The sequence below is a fragment of the Puma concolor genome, chromosome B4 (genome assembly GCF_028749965.1).
Source record: "Puma concolor isolate L17-30 chromosome B4, mPumCon1.1.hap2, whole genome shotgun sequence".
Classification (NCBI taxonomy): domain Eukaryota; kingdom Metazoa; phylum Chordata; class Mammalia; order Carnivora; family Felidae; genus Puma; species Puma concolor.
In genome coordinates this window covers 74709220-74727722 of record NC_141673.1, presented here as the reverse complement: position 1 = coordinate 74727722, position 18503 = coordinate 74709220, and the positions used below count along the sequence as shown (strand labels likewise).

The following is an 18503-nucleotide window of genomic DNA, read 5'->3' as shown; positions in this document are numbered from 1 at the left end:
CATGACCATCATTTTGTATTCAGCAGGTGACTCAAATGCAAGAAATGGGGATGAATATTCTAGTGGTATCTCTGAAGACTCAGGATTCAATTTGGGGTCATCTGATCAGCAGGGATTTGGAATCAGTGGAATTGGTAGGAATGGAGAGAGTGGCAGTGGAATCGTGGGGGCTGGATACTTGAGTCCTGGATCTGATGTCAGTGGCACAGGTATCTTCACCTGGACTCTGTTCCCAAGAAATACAAATTAGTTTCTTCCTTCTTCATTTCTTTTAATCACACTTTTAATCAATTAATTGATTTTCCATTAGGAGAAAATACTCGGTCTTCTGGTTCTGGAAGTGGTGAAGGAAGGAAGGGTGCAGCTGGACTTGGTGTTGGTACTTCTGGACCAAATGAATTTGGTGAAACTGGCGTTAGTGGCACAGGTACCTGTGATACTGGAAAGGATGTTATTGGGTCTGGTTCCCATGGCCGAGAATTGGGATTTATGTCTGGCGTTTAGAGAGTCAGGATTCTAACATATGTTATAAAATAACAATGAAAATCATAAACATCAGTAATGATATAAAAAGCAAGACAAAATCCTGAAATGATAAACTGTATTTAGACGTGATCAGGAAAAAAAATCATTTAATATTTTTTGTAGAATGTGGAATGAATTTTGTGGCTGTGATTATATTTATGTGGAGTTGTTTTTGTTGCCTTTATGCAAAATTGATTTGGAGTCACATATGTGAAGAGGTGATTTGTTGGGTTTGATCTTTGTGCTCTGGATCTGGACTTTAAATTATTTTGCAAGTTTATTTCTGATAAGAGTAAACAAATTCCATCCTTTTTGAACATCTCAAAATTTAATATTTCTTCTTAATGGAAGCATTAGAGTGAATAGTCTAAGAAGGTAGTATTTATTGTGATATGGGGACTATTTTGATTCTTCTATTGGAAAGTCTTGGGTGCCACTAGACTAAGTGATCTCAGAACTGTGGGCAGTAGATTCACTTCTAATGACTTAAGTGATCTGAAAGATATTCAGGATTCATACTTAGAAATCAACTTTGGGATTGATATGTTTTTAAAAGGTAAAATCTAGTTAGCAAGAGATACACTTAGTGTAGTAATGGCTGACCTCAGTCAGGATTGACTATCAATGAATCTGTTCAGAAAAGGCTTGGTAATAAAGAAATAATAATTCACTTTTGGAATGTTCTTAATCTTTGGACATCAGTTTTGAGGTCAACACTTCAGTGGAACCGAGAAATTTGAGATCACTGATTATTTATTGCCATTGACCTTGTTTAAAACCAGTTAGTAAAATGGTTTAAGAGACACTGAATTTTTAACCCCTAGATCTGCTGCCATTAGCTCAGGTATTCCAGTTTAGGATGTGTTCCTGAAAAATGTATTAAGAAGTAGTTGTCTCTCCTCTTTCTATTGTGGAGTGATTACCAATCTGAGACTTCTCTGCTGTTTGGATACCAACTTTTGACTGCTTTCATGTTTTTCAAATGAGACAGACTTGTTTTAATTAGTGTTCTTTCCGGTAGTGTATCTAATAGCAGTAAATCTAGTGGCTTTGAAGTGGCAAGTTCTGGATCTGTTGGCATTATTGTCTTAACATTAGACATGTTGAGATGAACTCTCAGTTCAACTAGATCAGTTGTTTTCAGACTTCCAGTTTCTGTGAGTGCAGAACCCTTTGTTCAGTTGACATCTTAAAATGGTAGCTAGATTTTCCAAATGTAAAGCAATTCAAAGTGGGAGTGTGACTGAAACTGGGATAGGAGACCCTGGACCCCGTTTATGCAAACCTTTCTCTTTTCCTAAACACATTTTAAGGCAATTGATCTGGAGTAAGTTAATTTGATCATTTCATTTGGTGGCAAGGCATTTAATTTTGTTACTCCTATAGGTTGTTAAGTTGATTATATACATATATATATAATGCATATATATATGTATATATATGCATTAAATATGCATATATATGTATATATATGCATTATATGTATATATGTATATATATGCATTATATATATATATATATATATATATATATATATATATATATATACAGCTTCACATTGTTCTAAATCTGCTAGCATTAGTATTGCTGAACTTGGATCCATGGTTTATCCATCAGATTTTAAAAACATTTTTTTTCATATTTTACCAAGTAGTATGTATATACAGACTAACTATTTCATATTAAAATAGGTGTCACAAGCCCAGCCGACCACAGTACCTCTGCACCACTCACTACACCAGGTAGTTTGACTTATGACTTCCAGTGCTTAACAATGCATATATACGATGTATGTGTATGTATCTGTGTGTTTATACATATATACATAATTCTGAAATTTAAGTGTTCTGTGGATTATTGATTTACTAGGACATGATATTATTATGTGTTTTCCATGTTGAAGTGAGCTTCTAAATGCTTCTCTTTGAGTACTAAAGTTTAGATCACCAACTGCATATTTTAAATAATTTCATTAATAAGGTAGATTAAATTATACTTTAAGGGAACCTAAATAAAGCATAATACAACTTCTCCTTTGTCATTTTAGATACACTATTTTTTTTTTTAAATTTTTTTTTCAACGTTTTTTATTTATTTTTGGGACAGAGAGAGACAGAGCATGAACGGGGGAGGGGCAGAGAGAGAGGGAGACACAGAATCGGAAACAGGCTCCAGGCTCCGAGCCATCAGCCCAGAGCCTGACGCGGGGCTCGAACTCACGGACCGCGAGATCGTGACCTGGCTGAAGTCGGACGCTTAACCGACTGCGCCACCCAGGCGCCCCTAGATACACTATTTTTAAATGGCTTTAAAAATAATCTATAAAGATATTATGTTATATTATATTACCTAAGAAAAGACAACTGTAGTAAAGGCAAGTGGCCTCAAGATACACAATAAATAACACGTGAAAAATATTTTATAGTTCTATCAAAATATTTACTTGTGTTGTTGTTGTTGCTTTTCTATTCTGCTTGCTTAACTGCTCTAAGATTTCATATAAATTTACTTGGTTACATACAAGGGTCAATGCATTAAAAATAATCAGGGGAAGGTTTCAAGGTATACGAATTTCCCCTTTGATCAGTAGAATGAAGTTCTCTTCATATATAGATAATTGAATTATTAGTATTACACAGTAGACTGATTTAGTAAAATCTACCTTGGGCATGTTTAGCTAGTGACTCCCAATGAAAGTATGCTAGCAATGTTCTGTTTATGAAGTTGAAAATATAGTTCTGTAAGGGATACAGCATATGTTAGTAATTGTACATGACTCAAAATGAATAAGCTCATAATGATTTCTGAAAATACTATGGCTAATTGTACCAAAAATATGGTACAATTCAGAGATCATCATGTACATGACAGTGGCAAATCACAGATCTCACAAAATCAAATTATATGATCAGGATAAAGAAACCCACTGATGGCCTTCAATATCAGCTTCTAAATTCCTACGTAGAAACCCAAATATTCTGTATATTTAGAATCAATGTATGTTTTTAAGTTTAAATAATCTATGCATTATGTTAAATAGAAAAAGGATCCCATATTCCAGAAGCAACTCCGAAATACTCAGAAACAAATACAATTATTGGTAAGTAAAAAGGACTTTGATTTCTACCCATATTTTTATGTCCAAGCCAGCCAGTACCTAACCAATATTTTGAAACTAGTTGTAAACATTTGCCCGTTACCTATCCATTTTATCATTTTATGTTTGAATGACATCACATTCATACTATTTTCCTCAAAGATACATATACACACATATATACATAACACATATACATGAACGTATATAACATACATATGTATGTACATAGAGAAACAATATTCTTTATACTTAATTGATATATGGTAACCAACTCGTATAACATTAGAAAGACTATTTCTACAAAAAGCAAAATAAACAGGCAAACAGACCACAACTCCGATCATATATATCTCCCCACAAGTAGAGACAATTTCCCTTTCCCATAGGAAACAAGATGTTTTTATTCATGTTTTGTTCGAGACAGAACAGCAACCTTTGTGTATTCCCAAGGATTCAGGCACTACTTTTAGTGTGTTTTTGCTCTGTGTGAGAAAGAAAAGTTCTTATTTAAGGTGGTGGCTGGGGAGAGCAGAAACTTTCAGTAATGTTTTATCTTGGTACACAAACACTTAAAAAAAACAAAGAACTATGAATATTCTACTCTAAATATTTTGTAGGCGAAGCTTCTACTTGGGGCAAAGGAGCATATAAAGCTTTCAATGGCCGCATCTTTTCCTTTGACTCGTCATGCGCATACACCTTCTGCCGTCATTGCGTGGAATCCGGAGAAGATTTCAATATTGAGATCAAAAGAAACAATAATAGTGATATTGAAAAAATAATAGTTAAAATCGACACTAATGACGTCTCTATTTTTGGTGATATCATCCTAGTTAATGAAGAAAGGTAAATGCCACAGTGTTATGGAAAAATACTATAGAATGACTTAAACTATCCTGAGCAAAAAGAGGGGTGCCTGGGTGGCTCAGGTGGCTAGGCATCCAACTTCAGCTCAGGTCATGATCTCCTGGTTCCTGGGTTCAAGCCCCGCATCAGACTCTGTGCTGACAGCTCAGAGCCTGGAGCCTGCTTCCGATTCTATGTCTCACTCTCTCTCTGCTCCCTGCTCATGCTCGGTCTCTCTAACTCTCTCAAAAGTAAATGAACATTAAAAAGATTTACAGTCACCTGAGCAAAAAAGAGAAAAGGTTGACTAGGAAAAGACGATATTCTTTTCCTATTTTGGTGCTCATATTCATTACATTAAATTCTTGGACAGGAGTCTATATTTATTCCTATATTTATTCCTATAACAATGTATTTATTCCTATATTTATTCCTATAACAATTTATTCCTATAACTATATTTATTCCTATAACATGGTGGGGACAAACAACTAGTTTTGTTGTTTGACTATTTTGAGTACTTAGATTTGGGACAACATGCATATTCAACACATCTGTTAATAGAGTATTTCAATTTTCATTTGTATGTTTGTTGTTAAAAATATGAGATTTTTAAATAGATTAAATTTAGGTCATTGTTTTTAGAAGTAGCAATTCATATTTGGAAGGGTGTAATATTTGAATAGTTTTCAGGATAAGAAGTTGAGACATGATATTCTACTTGTGAACATTTCAAATTATTTGATCCTTTATTCCTTACACTGCACCAGTTTCTTCTTTTTAATTTCTCCAAAGCCCCAAAGATTTATTCATTGTTCTTTAAAAGTCTTTCAAAAATTGGAAAAACAAAGCCATTGTGTCTCTTCTGAAATGGTAGGAAAAACAAAGCTGCAATATTTACTAGCCAGTATTATATTTGTGATACTAAATATAGAACATGAATTATTAGAAAAACATATACTATTCTTACCCTTATGTGTACTTGTGCTTTAAACTTTTTCAGTGTACAGATACCATATAACAATAAATTGATACACATTAAAAAATATGGAGAACATAATGTCCTGAATAGCCGCAGAGGAATCATGTCTTTAATGTGGGACAAAAATAACAAACTCTCAGTAAGTCTGTCTCTGATTTTCTTACATTCTTGAGCCTTTTTTTCTTTGCTTTCAGTCATGAAAAGAATACATTATAAGGAAAATAAGAGCTAACGTTTACTGAGAAATCTCTATATATTATTCACGTGCTAAGCATTATCTTATTTAATATTTAAAATACATTGAAGTACATACTCTTATTAATCTTATTTTATAGGTGATAGAACTCAGGAAATTCAGGCTAATAAAAGTTAAATTATCTACCCAAAGACACATAGTTAGTAAGAGATGGAGTCAGGAAATTTCCAACTTCTATATCCTGGTCATTTAAAAAACGTCCTATAGTACTTCCTAAGTAACCAGCTTAGATAGAATTGAAAATGAATGGACACTGTCCTTTGGTTTGGGTAAATTACATTTTGAGGTATTTTCAATATTTTATAAACATGTACATGTAATTTTTTTTAAAAGCTTACTCTTCACAAGAAATATCCAACTTGTGGTCTCTGTGGTAACTTCAACAGCACTCCAGGTAAGATTTCAATGCATTAGGTCTAAGAAAATTGCTTCCTGAAAGAAAATTAGAAAAAAATTGCTCACATTTGGATAAATCCAACAGAAATTTGCATTTGTCTAAAGAATAAGAAATCATTAAAATAAAACAAAATTTATGTTGTCAACTTAGCTATATTTAGCTTGAAAATAATGTATATGTACATAATGAATCTCTTGAACTAAGCATTGTTTTCATTTTCAGGAGATGATATCAATGAACACATTGCCAATAGTAAAATTCCTGGTGATTGTCCCAAAGCTGTTAGTAAAAGCTATGATGTTTGTGAAGATGGCGTGCAGGTAAGAGATTTATATTTCACCTAGCAGCAAATTTCAGCACTATTTCCCTTTGTTTCAGTTTAGATACCCAACATCCTCTTCTAAGCATTCATGCCTTATTCTTGGAATTGTGCAACTACTTTTTCTCTAATGTCCTTATAGTCTATTTCTCAGCTTTAGTTTAGCTGTAGATGCTAAAATAAGTTTTTTCCTAAAACATTATGATATTTACTGTATATTAGTGTAACAATTCTGATTTTCTTTGCACACAGTTTTAGTTTGTCTGTAAACTGACATGCTTCACCTCTCCATTAAGTCTGCTGATGGATATTGATGGGCTCTTATGCTGTGGAAATCCATGTCCTGTGTCCCTAAAAACTACTTTCTGTTCTCCCTTACTTTTGCCCCAGATAGCCAATCTGAATTGTCATACTTTGTATACTTTGCTTTCTTTTTGAAAGAGTAATATGTAATTATTTTGACTACAATACTTGAAAATAGCCCTCTCTGAATTTTCTGCACTTTTGTAGTTCTGTCACATTGAATTTGATAGGTTGCATCCGTCTGTCTGTCTGTCTATCTATCTATCTATCTATCTATCTATCTATACACTATTTATTGAGAGAGCACATGTGCACACATGTGTGCACGTATGTGAGGGGGCGGGCAGAAGGAGAGGGAGAGAGAATCTTAAGCAGGCTCCACACCCAGTGTGAAGCTAGAGGACATAGGACTCCATCTCACAAATGCGAGATCATGACCTGAGCTGAAATCAAGAGTCAGACATTTAAATGGCAGAGCAACCCGGGTGCCCCCTGTTGTTGTTGTGTTATTGTTGTTTAGGACAGGTTGCATTTTTTTTTAATATTTTTTTCTTTGTAGTATTCATTTATTACCTTTAATTTATTTTTTTTTAATTTTTTAATGTTTATTTTTTGTTTTTTTTTTGTTTTTTTTCAATATATGAAGTTTATTGTCAAATTGGTTTCCATACAACACCCAGTGCTCATCCCAAAAGATGCCCTCCTCAATACTCATCACCCACCCTCCCCTCCCTCCCACCCCCCATCAACCCTTAGTTTGTTCTCAGTTCTCAACAGTCTCTTATGCTTTGGCTCTCTCCCACTCTAACCTTTTTTTTTTTTTTTCCTTCCCCTCCCCCATGGGTTTCTGTTAAGTTTCTCAGGATCCACATAAGAGTGAAACCATATGGTATCTGTCTTTCTCTGTATGGCTTATTTCACTTAGCATAACACTCTCCAGTTCCATCCATGTTGCTACAAAGGGCCATATTTCATTCTCATTGCCACGTAGTACTCCATTGTGTATATAAACCATAATTTCTTTATCCATTCATCAGTTGATGGACATTTAGGCTCTTTCCATAATTTGGCTATTGTTGAGAGTGCTGCTATAAACATTGGCGTACAAGTGCCCCTATGCATCAGGACTCCTGTATCCCTTGGGTAAATTCCTAGCAGTGCTATTGCTGGGTCATACGGTAGGTCTATTTTTAATTTTTTGAGGAACCTCCACACTGTTTTCCAGAGTGGCTGCACCAATTTGCATCCCCACCAACAGTGCAAGAGGGTTCCCGTTTCTCCACATCCTCTCCAGCATCTATAGTCTCCTGATTTGTTCATTTTGGCGACTCTGACTGGTGTGGGGTGATATCTGAGTGTGGTTTTGATTTGTATTTCCCTGATGAGGAGCGACATTGAGCATCTTTTCATGTGACTGTTGGCCATCCGGATGTCTTCTTTAGAGAAGTGTCTATTCATGTTTTCTGCCCATTTCTTCACTGGGTTATTTGTTTTTCGGGTGTGGAGTTTGGTGAGCTCTTTACAGATTTTGGATACTAGCCCTTTGTCCGATATGTCATTTGCAAATATCTTTTCCCATTCCATTGGTTGCCTTTTAGTGTTGTTGGTTGTTTCCTTTGCTGTGCAGAAGCTTTTTATCTTCATAAGGTCCCAGTAGTTCATTTTTGCTTTTAATTCCCTTGCCTTTGAGGATGTGTCAAGTAAGAAATTGCTACGGCTGAGGTCAGAGAGGTCTTTTCCTGCTTTCTCCTCTAGGGTTTTGGTGGTTTCCTGTCTCACATTCAGGTCCTTTAGGATAGGTTGCATTTATTTTATGACTGAATAAATGTTCACATATTCCTGTTTCAATCTAGAACAAAATTTTCCAGATCAAGATGTATGGATAGAATGGATAGAAGAGACTTTTTGTTTTCTCGACAATGGATGTTGCATTTCTAACCATCTTGTTACCTTCTAGCAAAGCAAATTAAGCCATGACTTTCTGTATCATCTTCTGTCTTTCTTGTGAAACCCTCTTTGGTTTTCAGTTAGAATTGACTTCTCTTTTTCCTCTGTTACCCTATGCCACTCCTTACTACTTATGATAAGATACCATCCACAAAAATTTCCCATGTTTTTATGTTCCCTGTAAGATTATGCATTCGATGATGACAAGACTTATGTTTTATCTGTTGTGGTAGTTGCAAAATGTATGAGAACTTACTCCTGGTTGCTCAAAAATGTCAGTTCAGTGATTATATAAATTTATATTAAAGTTAATGCAGGGGCTCCTGGGTGACTCATTCGGTTAAGCCTCTAATGCTTGGTTTTAGCTCAGGTCATGATCTCATGGTTAATGAGATTGAGCCTTGCATTGGGCCCTGTGCTGACAGTGCAGAGCCTGCTTGGGATTCTCACTTTCCTTTTCTCTGCCCCTTCCCCACTCATGCTGTCTCTATGTCTCTCAAAATAAATACACATTACGAAGCTAATGCATATTTACTAAAGACCTGCTACATGCAAGATATTGTAGTAAGTTAAGAGGATACAAAGTTCTATTTTTTACTCTAAAGGAACCTGTAATTTAGTGAGAAAACTATACAAAAATAATAAATGAAAATCAATCCGTGAAGATTTTATTTCAGTTAATCTTATACCTAACCTGGAGAATGTTATCAGTTGTCTTAGGCTTAATTGGTACAAATTATACATTTGCTTAACAGTGGTTTTTATATTTCTCTGTTACAAACATGTTAAGAAAGAAAACAGCTACGTGGTAGTTAAAAAATGTAGACATTTAAATATTTTTGGGTTCAGTAATATATGTGTTTACTTTCTTAACCAACATGAGAACAAATATGTTGTCTCTGGAGCCAACTCACATGGCCCCCACTAAGAAAGCACACATTCGCTCTATTTTACTGCCATGGTTGCTCATCAAATATAAGAATATTAATAGATAAAGGGCCAATGTCCCTTCTGTCTATTGTGGTATCAGTCATTTACCATCCCACTCTCTGGCATCAACAATCTTTATTTTTTCTCACCCTTCCATTTTCTCAAGTTGTAAACTTCATGTCACCTTTAGAGAAATTTTGGTTGAGTGTAGGTACAACAATTTTTGAAGCTGTTGTACAACAATCCAAAACGCCATAAGTGACGTGTTCTTTTAGGAGTCACTGTACCGAGTATAATACTTTAAAACTCTCCGTTTCAACCAGAAGTCAACAACTCTTCCTGCCAAAGTTACAGGTTATCATGCAGAATCAAACATGTCTGAGTTTATCTTTTCCTAAATGTTTATTTGATTGTCCATTTTTTTATGTTTCAATAAAACTTCATGCTTTATTTTGTAGCACTGTGACAAAATTATTGGAACTTACTTTGAGAAATGTAGAAAGGTCACCACTTTATCCAATGACTACAGAATGATCTGCATTGATGAGTACTGCCAAAATAGAGACAAAAATTCTACGTGTGACACTTACACAGAATTGTCCCGCCTCTGTGCCTCAGATGGTCCCGGTCCCTACGTATCCTGGCGAGATGATTCTGATGTGGTTTGTGGTAGGTTTTAAATTGTATTGCAGATTCCAAGACAGAAAGTGTCTATAGCACTTTAAAATGGAGCTATATTTCAAAGTAATCTTTTCAAATGACTGTAAGCCCTGAAAGGGATCTTAGAGATGTTAGAGTCCTATCTCTCACAGATACTTGTGAGGAAACTGAGACCTGTATTGGCGACGTGACTTGCCGTAAGTTGCACCGCTTTGTGTTAAGATCTCAGTTAGGAAATTTATAGTCTTTACAATTAGTAAAAGTTACTGGGAAAAATGAGAAATTCTGTAAAAATTGAAAATAGTGGAAAAGTTATCAAAAGTATATTGATTAGTACTATGATTTCCTTTCAAAAAAATAAAGCATAGAGATGAGTTTCACACAAATATAAATATACTTTCAACCTATGTTTAGCTAAATCCTTAGAAGTTAAAATATGAGTAGAATATCAATTCCAAAGTAAGATGCAATGATATATATAAGTACATTTCCTCCTAATTTTTGTCTTTGTTTTTTTATTTTTTCTCCAGATTAAATATTGTATCATAAAATAATGCATGAAAAATTGGCACAATTTAGTTGTGCTGAATATTTTTAAAGACTGACTCATATCTTGAACATTAGACTCAAAGAAGCTCATTTGAAAAGATCCCCATTAAAGTATTATCTATTTATCACATTCATTTCCTCTAATTTCCATGTATACCTATATCTATATTTCTCTAGAAAAACCTAGATGCCCAGAAAAACATATCTACAAAGAATGTGGTCCCTCAAACCCTGCAACTTGTTCTAATGTGGCTCCTTTTCAAGACAGTGAATGTGTGAGTGGCTGCACCTGCCCAGAAGGTAATACACCCTATGAGAGTATTTACACTGAAACAACTGAAAACAGTGCTTCTAGTATGGTGGGTCTTATTTCTAACTAGATATTTAATGAAATCATCTATTCATAATCCATTCTTCTAGCAAACTGCAGAAGAGGGCAAGAGAGAGACTTACAAAGTTAATGTGTATGTCTATGTCTATGGTACCTGAGGGCCATAGTGCTCCACAGATCATCCTCTAGTCTTATATTGCGCTCAGTAGAAATACTCTATGGCTCAGAAAATTATACTCTTGTCAGTTCTCAAACTGGAGTAATTGCTTAAATGGAACTTACCATTTCAAGTGCATGTTTACACTTGAAGGAACTAGTTCAGGAGCACCTGGGTGGCTCAGTCAGTTAAGCGTCAGACTTAGGTTCAGGTCATAATCCCACAGTTGTGGGTTTGAGCCCTGAGTCTTGCACTGAGCTCTGTGCTGACGGCTCAGAGCCCGGAGCCTGCCTCGGATTCTGTGTTTCCCTCTCTCCGCCCCTCCTCCACTCATGCTCTGTCTCTACTTGTCTTAAAAACAAATATACACTTAAAAAATTTATTAAAAAAAAAGAACTAGCTCAAGAGTGATTTCACAATTCACTGCTTGAGAATTTACTGATGTTTATATAATTCTGAGATTAATATAATATATTTATTCCAGGTTACCTATTGGACGATATTGAAGAAAAAGGGAGATGTGTATTAAAGGCTAAATGTCCCTGTGAATCAAATGGAAAGATCTATCAGTCAGGAGAAGTCCGAGATGGTCCTTGTGGTTCTCAGTGGTAGGTGCATGCTTTTTGCCCACATTTTATTAATAGCAAAATAATACTAATAGTTTAATCAATTTTAAATAATTCCTAAGTACTTAAAATAAACTTTCCAGAAATAAAATGCAACCTCACTGTATTTTCTGTGTTCATATTTGCCTTTTATCTTTTAAGGAAAGTTTAGTGTGTTTTTAAAATAAAATGTATACGCTTTCTATGTATCTTTAAAAGGTAATGCTTTTCACTAACTGAAGTAGTGTTTCAAATAGTAAGCCAATTAGTGGTTGCAAATATAAAGCAAAGAATAATATAAGAGTATGGTTACAACAAGGAAACAATAATTGTGCAATATGCCAAGAATATTTAATAAAATGTATAATCAGAAACAATCTAATACTTTTCAAATAATTTTTATGAGGCTACATTGGTGAAGGCATATTTAATCTTTATATATTTTTATTTATATATTATATATATTTATAATATTTATGGATATATTTAATGAGTGAATTTTAATGTGCCAAAAATTAGTGTGGACTATTTGAGTTCAGCAGCAATATGTTGATCAGAGAGAGTTCCCCATTTCTCATTACAACTTTTCTCTGAAACTCCAAATTTGTGCAGAAGTCCAGAGGACTTTTCTAGAAATGTATTATGCCCTTGTAGGGAAATAATCTGACTCAATGAAAGCTAATCTATTATTGATATTATAATATGTTCTTTATAAATGAGAAATGTTCTTGTTAGTGTGGTCATAATGCATTAGTAATAATTGTATATAACAATAGCTATGATTTATTGAATATCTATGACAGTGCTATCCAGGAGAAATATCACGTGAGTCACAAATATGACCCACATATATAATTTAACACTTTTTAGTTGATGCATTTTTAAAAAGCAAAAAGAAAGAGGTAGAATGAATTTTAATTCTGTATTTTATATACCCAAAATACAGTATTATCATTTAAAAATGAAATTAGTATGCAAAGTTAATGAGAGATTTTATGATCTGTTTTTCAGATTAAGTCTTAGAAGTCTGTGTGTATTTTACATTTACAGCAGATCTCAATCTGGATGAGTCACTTTCAAGTAATCAATAGCTATATGTCTCTATGCTATATTGAACACTGCAGGTCTACAGTGTGGCATTTAGCAGGTGTCTTAACTAATAGTGAAATGGGTTCCATTTAAACAAACCTGAAACCCAGTTTAAAAGTGTTTATATGTTTAATTCAGGCCGAAGCTATTATTTTAGTCCATGGCATTCAAGTCTTTTAAAAAAACAGGATGCCACCATCAATGAGACGTTTGATCAGAGTTGAGATGTTGAGTGGGAAACAAAGGTGTTCTAACAGGGGCTCCTGGCTGGCTCTGTTTGAAGACATGTGACTCTTGATCTTGGGGTCATGAGTTCGAACCCCATGTTGGGTTGTAGAGATTATTTAAAAACTTAAAACAAAAAAGATGGTCTAATAAAACTTAAGTAAATGTCTTAGTTTAAATTTTGATTTTTAATGTTGGGATATTTATTTTGGCCATAGAGAAAACACAGCTGATGACCTTTAATGTAACCATTGCATTTTACCAGCACATGCCAAGAAGCAAAGTGGTCTTGCACTGAAGCATTATGTCCTGGAAGATGTAAGGTGGAAGGAAGTTCAATCACCACCTTTGATGGTGTTAAATATAACCATCCTGGAAACTGTCATTTCTTGGCCATCCACGTATGTAATAGCCTGGAACAGTTGAGAAAACTGATGCACATGCCAAGCTGTTTTTCATCCAATTTAAAACACAATCTTCACTTCAAATTACTATTTAAAAAATAAATAACAAGCAGCCCTTCAATTATTTGTTACATATTTTGGTATCTGTTTTCTGTCACATGTTGACATTGACCATAAGTATTACATGCACTTCTTAGAAATTCCTTGCTAAACAAACCAACAAATCCCAAAATTCCCTTCATCACTAATAATTTTCTAAGTACACTGGAAAAATATTTTCTTCTGCTTTTCTTTGCATGTTTTCACTAGTGCCTCAATTGAAACTATCTTTTATGTTCCATGAAACATCTTCCTTTTTCAGTTACCCCTTTACATTTATTTTTAGTTTTTATAATATACTATCACTAGTATGATAGAAGCTATCCTGACTTTTAAATTCTGTTCAGTACTAAAATTTTAAGTAATCTGGATTTCAGTAAAAGGGGAATTCCATCTTGTATCTTGTGCCTATAGCCAGCCTGAAAATATAATTTTGTTTAATCTTTTGGTAAGGAACCAAGATGAGCAGAATTTGTTACTCCTAAAGTGAGAGGGATGGCTCAAGTCCAGTAGTCTGAAAAATTCTGTCCTGGCTACTAAAAGACCATTTTCCAAATCTTTCTTCCTTTTATGCTCCTCACATAATCTGTGAGGGTGGGGGATGGGCAAACTGAAAGGGAAATAACACCAAAATATGTGGAATATTTGCTTCTCCTATATTAGATTCCTAGATCGTGCAGAGAGAACTGGAAGTCAATGTTTGACATGACTTATATTTTGGTTTTACAAATTAAATACCTTTCACATTGGGTTTAAACAGACATTGTGGATTGTCCAGAGAATAAACAAGCTACGTCATCTCTAATTCCTATTCGTCTCTGCAATGCAGCACATTCCCTTGGAGGAGATGACAAAAAGTAAAGATAAAAGAAAAAAATGAGGACTATGAAAACCCACCAATCAGACTATACTAACCCACCAATCAGATATAGTTTATGGAAGATACTTGGACCTTCTGTAAAGTGGCCATTTCTACACTTACCATGAACTGAACGAGGTTTTACTTTCAGAGCAGACAGATTATATGTAGGAATTGTACATGTTTTAAATGCAAACATGCATTGTGAATGAATCATGCAGTAATAGCATATAATCAATGACATTTAATAAATATATCAATGAAATGCGTTTTTTAACAGGATAAAGATTGGTCTGTTAGCGTTGAACTTCGTCCCTGTCCAAATGGTCAGTCAGGAACGTGCTTAAATAGTGTTACACTCCTCTTGAATTCGGTGAGTAGTCCACTCCCTAAAGTTTATCCAGAGCAAAATAAAATCAATTACTTCACAAATTCAGAATTTTTGTGTTAGAAGAGAGGCTTTACTCTGTAAATTGAAATAACAAGTGATATTGTACAGAAAATTGATAATGTCCCTGGAAGAGGTAGATACTTCTAAGGATCCTTAAGTACATAAAAGTTATCATACGTATACAACTAATGCACTAATTACAGATCAACTTATGTGCTTATTAAATTATTAAACTCTGTGGGCCATTTAAAAGGCAATTATATTTGTTTAGAATTTCATGTATTTGGAAGTGACATTGTAAAAGGAAATAGACCTAAATGGTGAGGGAGGACATTGAGACTTGCCTTTGGTACTTAGAAGGCTTCTGACATTTAGAAATGTAAGTTATCTTCTTGAGTTTCAGTTTCCTCATCTACAAATTAGGGATGGAAATTCCTTTACAATACTTCTCAAAGAATTGGTATAAGAAGCAATGAAAAAACATATGAGGAGTGCTTAAAAAATGTTCTATATTTTAGATATTAAAAATTAATTTAAGGAGTGCCTGGGTGGCTCAGTCAGTTCAGCATCCAACTTCGGCTCAGGTCATGATCTCCCCGTTCATGGGTTCAAGACCTGCGTCAGGCTCTGTGCTAACAGCTCAGAGCCTGGAGCCTTCTTCAGATTCTGTGTCTCCTTATCTCTCTGTCCCTCCCCCTTTAGCACTCTGTATCTGTTTTTATTATTAGTAAATGATAATTACTATTTATTTATCATCACCATAGTAATTATATATAATAAAAATATAATATTATTTTATTTGTATTTTATTTAATATTAAAATAATAATAAGATAAAATTAATCTAGTAAAATTAAACACTTTATGGCATAAAAATGAAGGTGCATATATTGCATTAAAATGAATTAGTATTACAAATTAACATGAACTAACAATTGTTTTAAATATCAGTCTGTTTCAGTTGACAAATATATATTCAATAGAGATGGAACAGTCACAAATGATAAGATTAGAAATCAAGGTTATTATTATTCAGGTAAGTTTAATAAATCCACTTAAATGTAAGATGCATTCACTTATTCAATTTTTAAGGATATCAAATGTGTGTTTTTTAACACATGAAAATATAAAACCATTTTAATGAATTAAAAATTGTTCACTATTTAAATTATTACTCTTAATGTTAATAATTATTTTAACAGACCAAATGCAGATCTTCAAAGCATCTTCCTCATACCTTCAAGTAGAAACAAACTTTCATGTAAAGATGCAGATACAGATTGTTCCTGTGATGCAATTATATGTTTCCATGCCACCCAACCAATTCACAGACACTGTAGGTAAGTCCCCTGGATATGTTTTTATTTCCAAGGTTCTAATGTTACTATCACTTATTTTAATTTTCAATTGTTTCTCAATTAATGACATTATGCATAAAGCATTTTTACTTAATCTTCCTTTCAATATTGCAGTAAAACAGTTTCAACTTACAGTAAAGATGGTTTTATTTATTACAAAATCTATTCCTAAATGGTTTTCCACAAATTTAAGGTTTTTAAATTAAGGCGTTTTAAAGTCACGTTTGATAATATAGGATATATATCACTTTGCTAATGTAGATTACCAGAGCTTTTGCCTGTAGAAGATGAAAATATTATACTTAGACATCTTTTGAATATCAAGTTTCAAACACAAACTACATTACAATTTGTCTTCCTGCTGATAGATCACATGTTCTTATCTTTCACTGCTGTTTTCTGTCATAGAAATCAGCTCCCACATAGTGTCATGGGTGTCAGATAAAACAAAACAGTGGCAAATCCCACAGCTACTAATTTCAAAAGTCTAAGCTTTTGCACCATGTCTTTACTTGAAAAGGTGACTTATTTATACATAGGGAAAAAAATGTAATCCCTGGATCCAGATCAAATGCATATGGCCCTTAACATGATTCAACTCTCCACACTGCAACTGAAAATGTGCAGTCCCAAACATCCTATTTGTAAGCATGTTTCCCCCCACCTTGTCAGAGGAGGTTAAGTAAGCTATAGTGACAAACAGGAAACACACAATATTTATGGAAAATAGTGTCTCAGTGCTCCTGATATTTGAATAAAATGGGATATTAATCTGAAGTGTCATGAATTTTGCTTGTATGTGTAAAGACTAACCAAGACATACACGCTCAGGTAGCTTCTATGTGTTTTGATTTGAGTGAAGAACTGAATATGAGGTGAGACTATGAATCCAAAAAGGCAAGTAGGTGAGGAAATGTTAAAATTTGTTTTGTGCTCTATACAGGACTCTGTGGTTCCTACAACAACAGAGCAGAGGATGATTTCATGTCAAGTCAGAATATATTGGAGAAAACGTCTCAGGCATTTGCTGATTCTTGGGAAATGATGCCCTGTCCTAAAGGAAACCCCACTTCATGCATCAGTATAGAAAAAGGTATTGGTAATTGAACATTAAACTCTGTGATTAAATATTTGGTACTAGGAATTGTATACTTATTCTGTTAATGATATGAGACTCTCAGATAATCCTGCTTTTAGCTAGTGCTTGTTTTACTGTACCTGTTTTACAGGGAACAGTGGAGAAACAGTCTGGCTGGCTGAGAGTGCAACTAGAAAACACATCTTTCATTGGGGAGGGGGATCAACATATTTGTCTTTTTCTATACGCATTCTTTTCCTTCTTTGACAGTTTTCTTCATAGCTATAGAATAGTAGGGTTAGAGGAAATTTTACAGATCATTTCGTTTATTATTCTTACCCTTTATTTTAGGCATGGAAATGATCATTGGTTGAAATAATGAGACTCCCACAAATTGCTCAGCTACTTAACAATAGAGCTGTAGCTAGATCCACATCTCCTAACTACTGCTATCATGTCTGTTAATTATACCAACCCCCAAATACAGATCTTACGAGGAAAACTTTACACTTGTAGGATTCAGCTCATATTTTAGCTTACCGAAGATTTCCATAAATATTGGTTCCATTTATTCCCACAAACACTCATGAAGAGCACGGACGTAGTTATTATCTCCATTAAGGTTGATGTTGATAATGGACTCCAGATAGAGTGTACTTAATAAGGGTTAAAGATGAATCTGTCACCCAAGTATTTTATTTTTATTTATTTAATTAAAATATTTTTATTGAAGTACAGGTGACATCCAATGTTATGTTGATTTCAGGTGCACAGCATTGTGATTCTACAAGTCTATACAATATGTCCTGCTTACCACAAGTGTAGCTACTGTCTGTCACCATACCATGTCATTACAACACAACGGATTACATCCCCTATACTGTACCTTTTATCCCTGGGACTTATGCATTCCATAACTACAAGTCTGTATCTCCCATTCCCCTTCACTCATTTTGCCCATCCCCCAATCTCCTTCCCCTCTGGCAAACATCAGAGTCCTCTGTGTTTATCGGTCTGTTTCTGATAATCCAAGTATTTTGAATCAAAGACTTGCTCTGATTGTTCCCATACTTAGTGTTGTTGATTTTAACAAA

The 18503-nt window shown here is 34.2% G+C and overlaps 1 protein-coding gene across 1 annotated transcript in view; it reads left to right on the top strand.

Moving 5' to 3' along the window:
- Positions 1–18503, top strand: part of MUC19 (mucin 19, oligomeric) — a 138261-nt gene that overhangs the window by 30836 nt on the left and 88922 nt on the right. The window contains exons 8-23 of the mRNA XM_086715120.1: positions 27–209; positions 311–358; positions 2217–2267; positions 3566–3625; positions 4243–4471; positions 5475–5592; positions 6043–6103; positions 6329–6426; positions 10064–10274; positions 10992–11114; positions 11787–11910; positions 13487–13622; positions 14864–14956; positions 15925–16009; positions 16176–16313; positions 17275–17424. Coding sequence (XP_086571246.1) covers positions 27–209; positions 311–358; positions 2217–2267; positions 3566–3625; positions 4243–4471; positions 5475–5592; positions 6043–6103; positions 6329–6426; positions 10064–10274; positions 10992–11114; positions 11787–11910; positions 13487–13622; positions 14864–14956; positions 15925–16009; positions 16176–16313; positions 17275–17424 — 1908 coding nt within the window. The remainder of the gene's footprint in view (positions 1–26; positions 210–310; positions 359–2216; positions 2268–3565; positions 3626–4242; positions 4472–5474; positions 5593–6042; positions 6104–6328; positions 6427–10063; positions 10275–10991; positions 11115–11786; positions 11911–13486; positions 13623–14863; positions 14957–15924; positions 16010–16175; positions 16314–17274; positions 17425–18503) is intronic.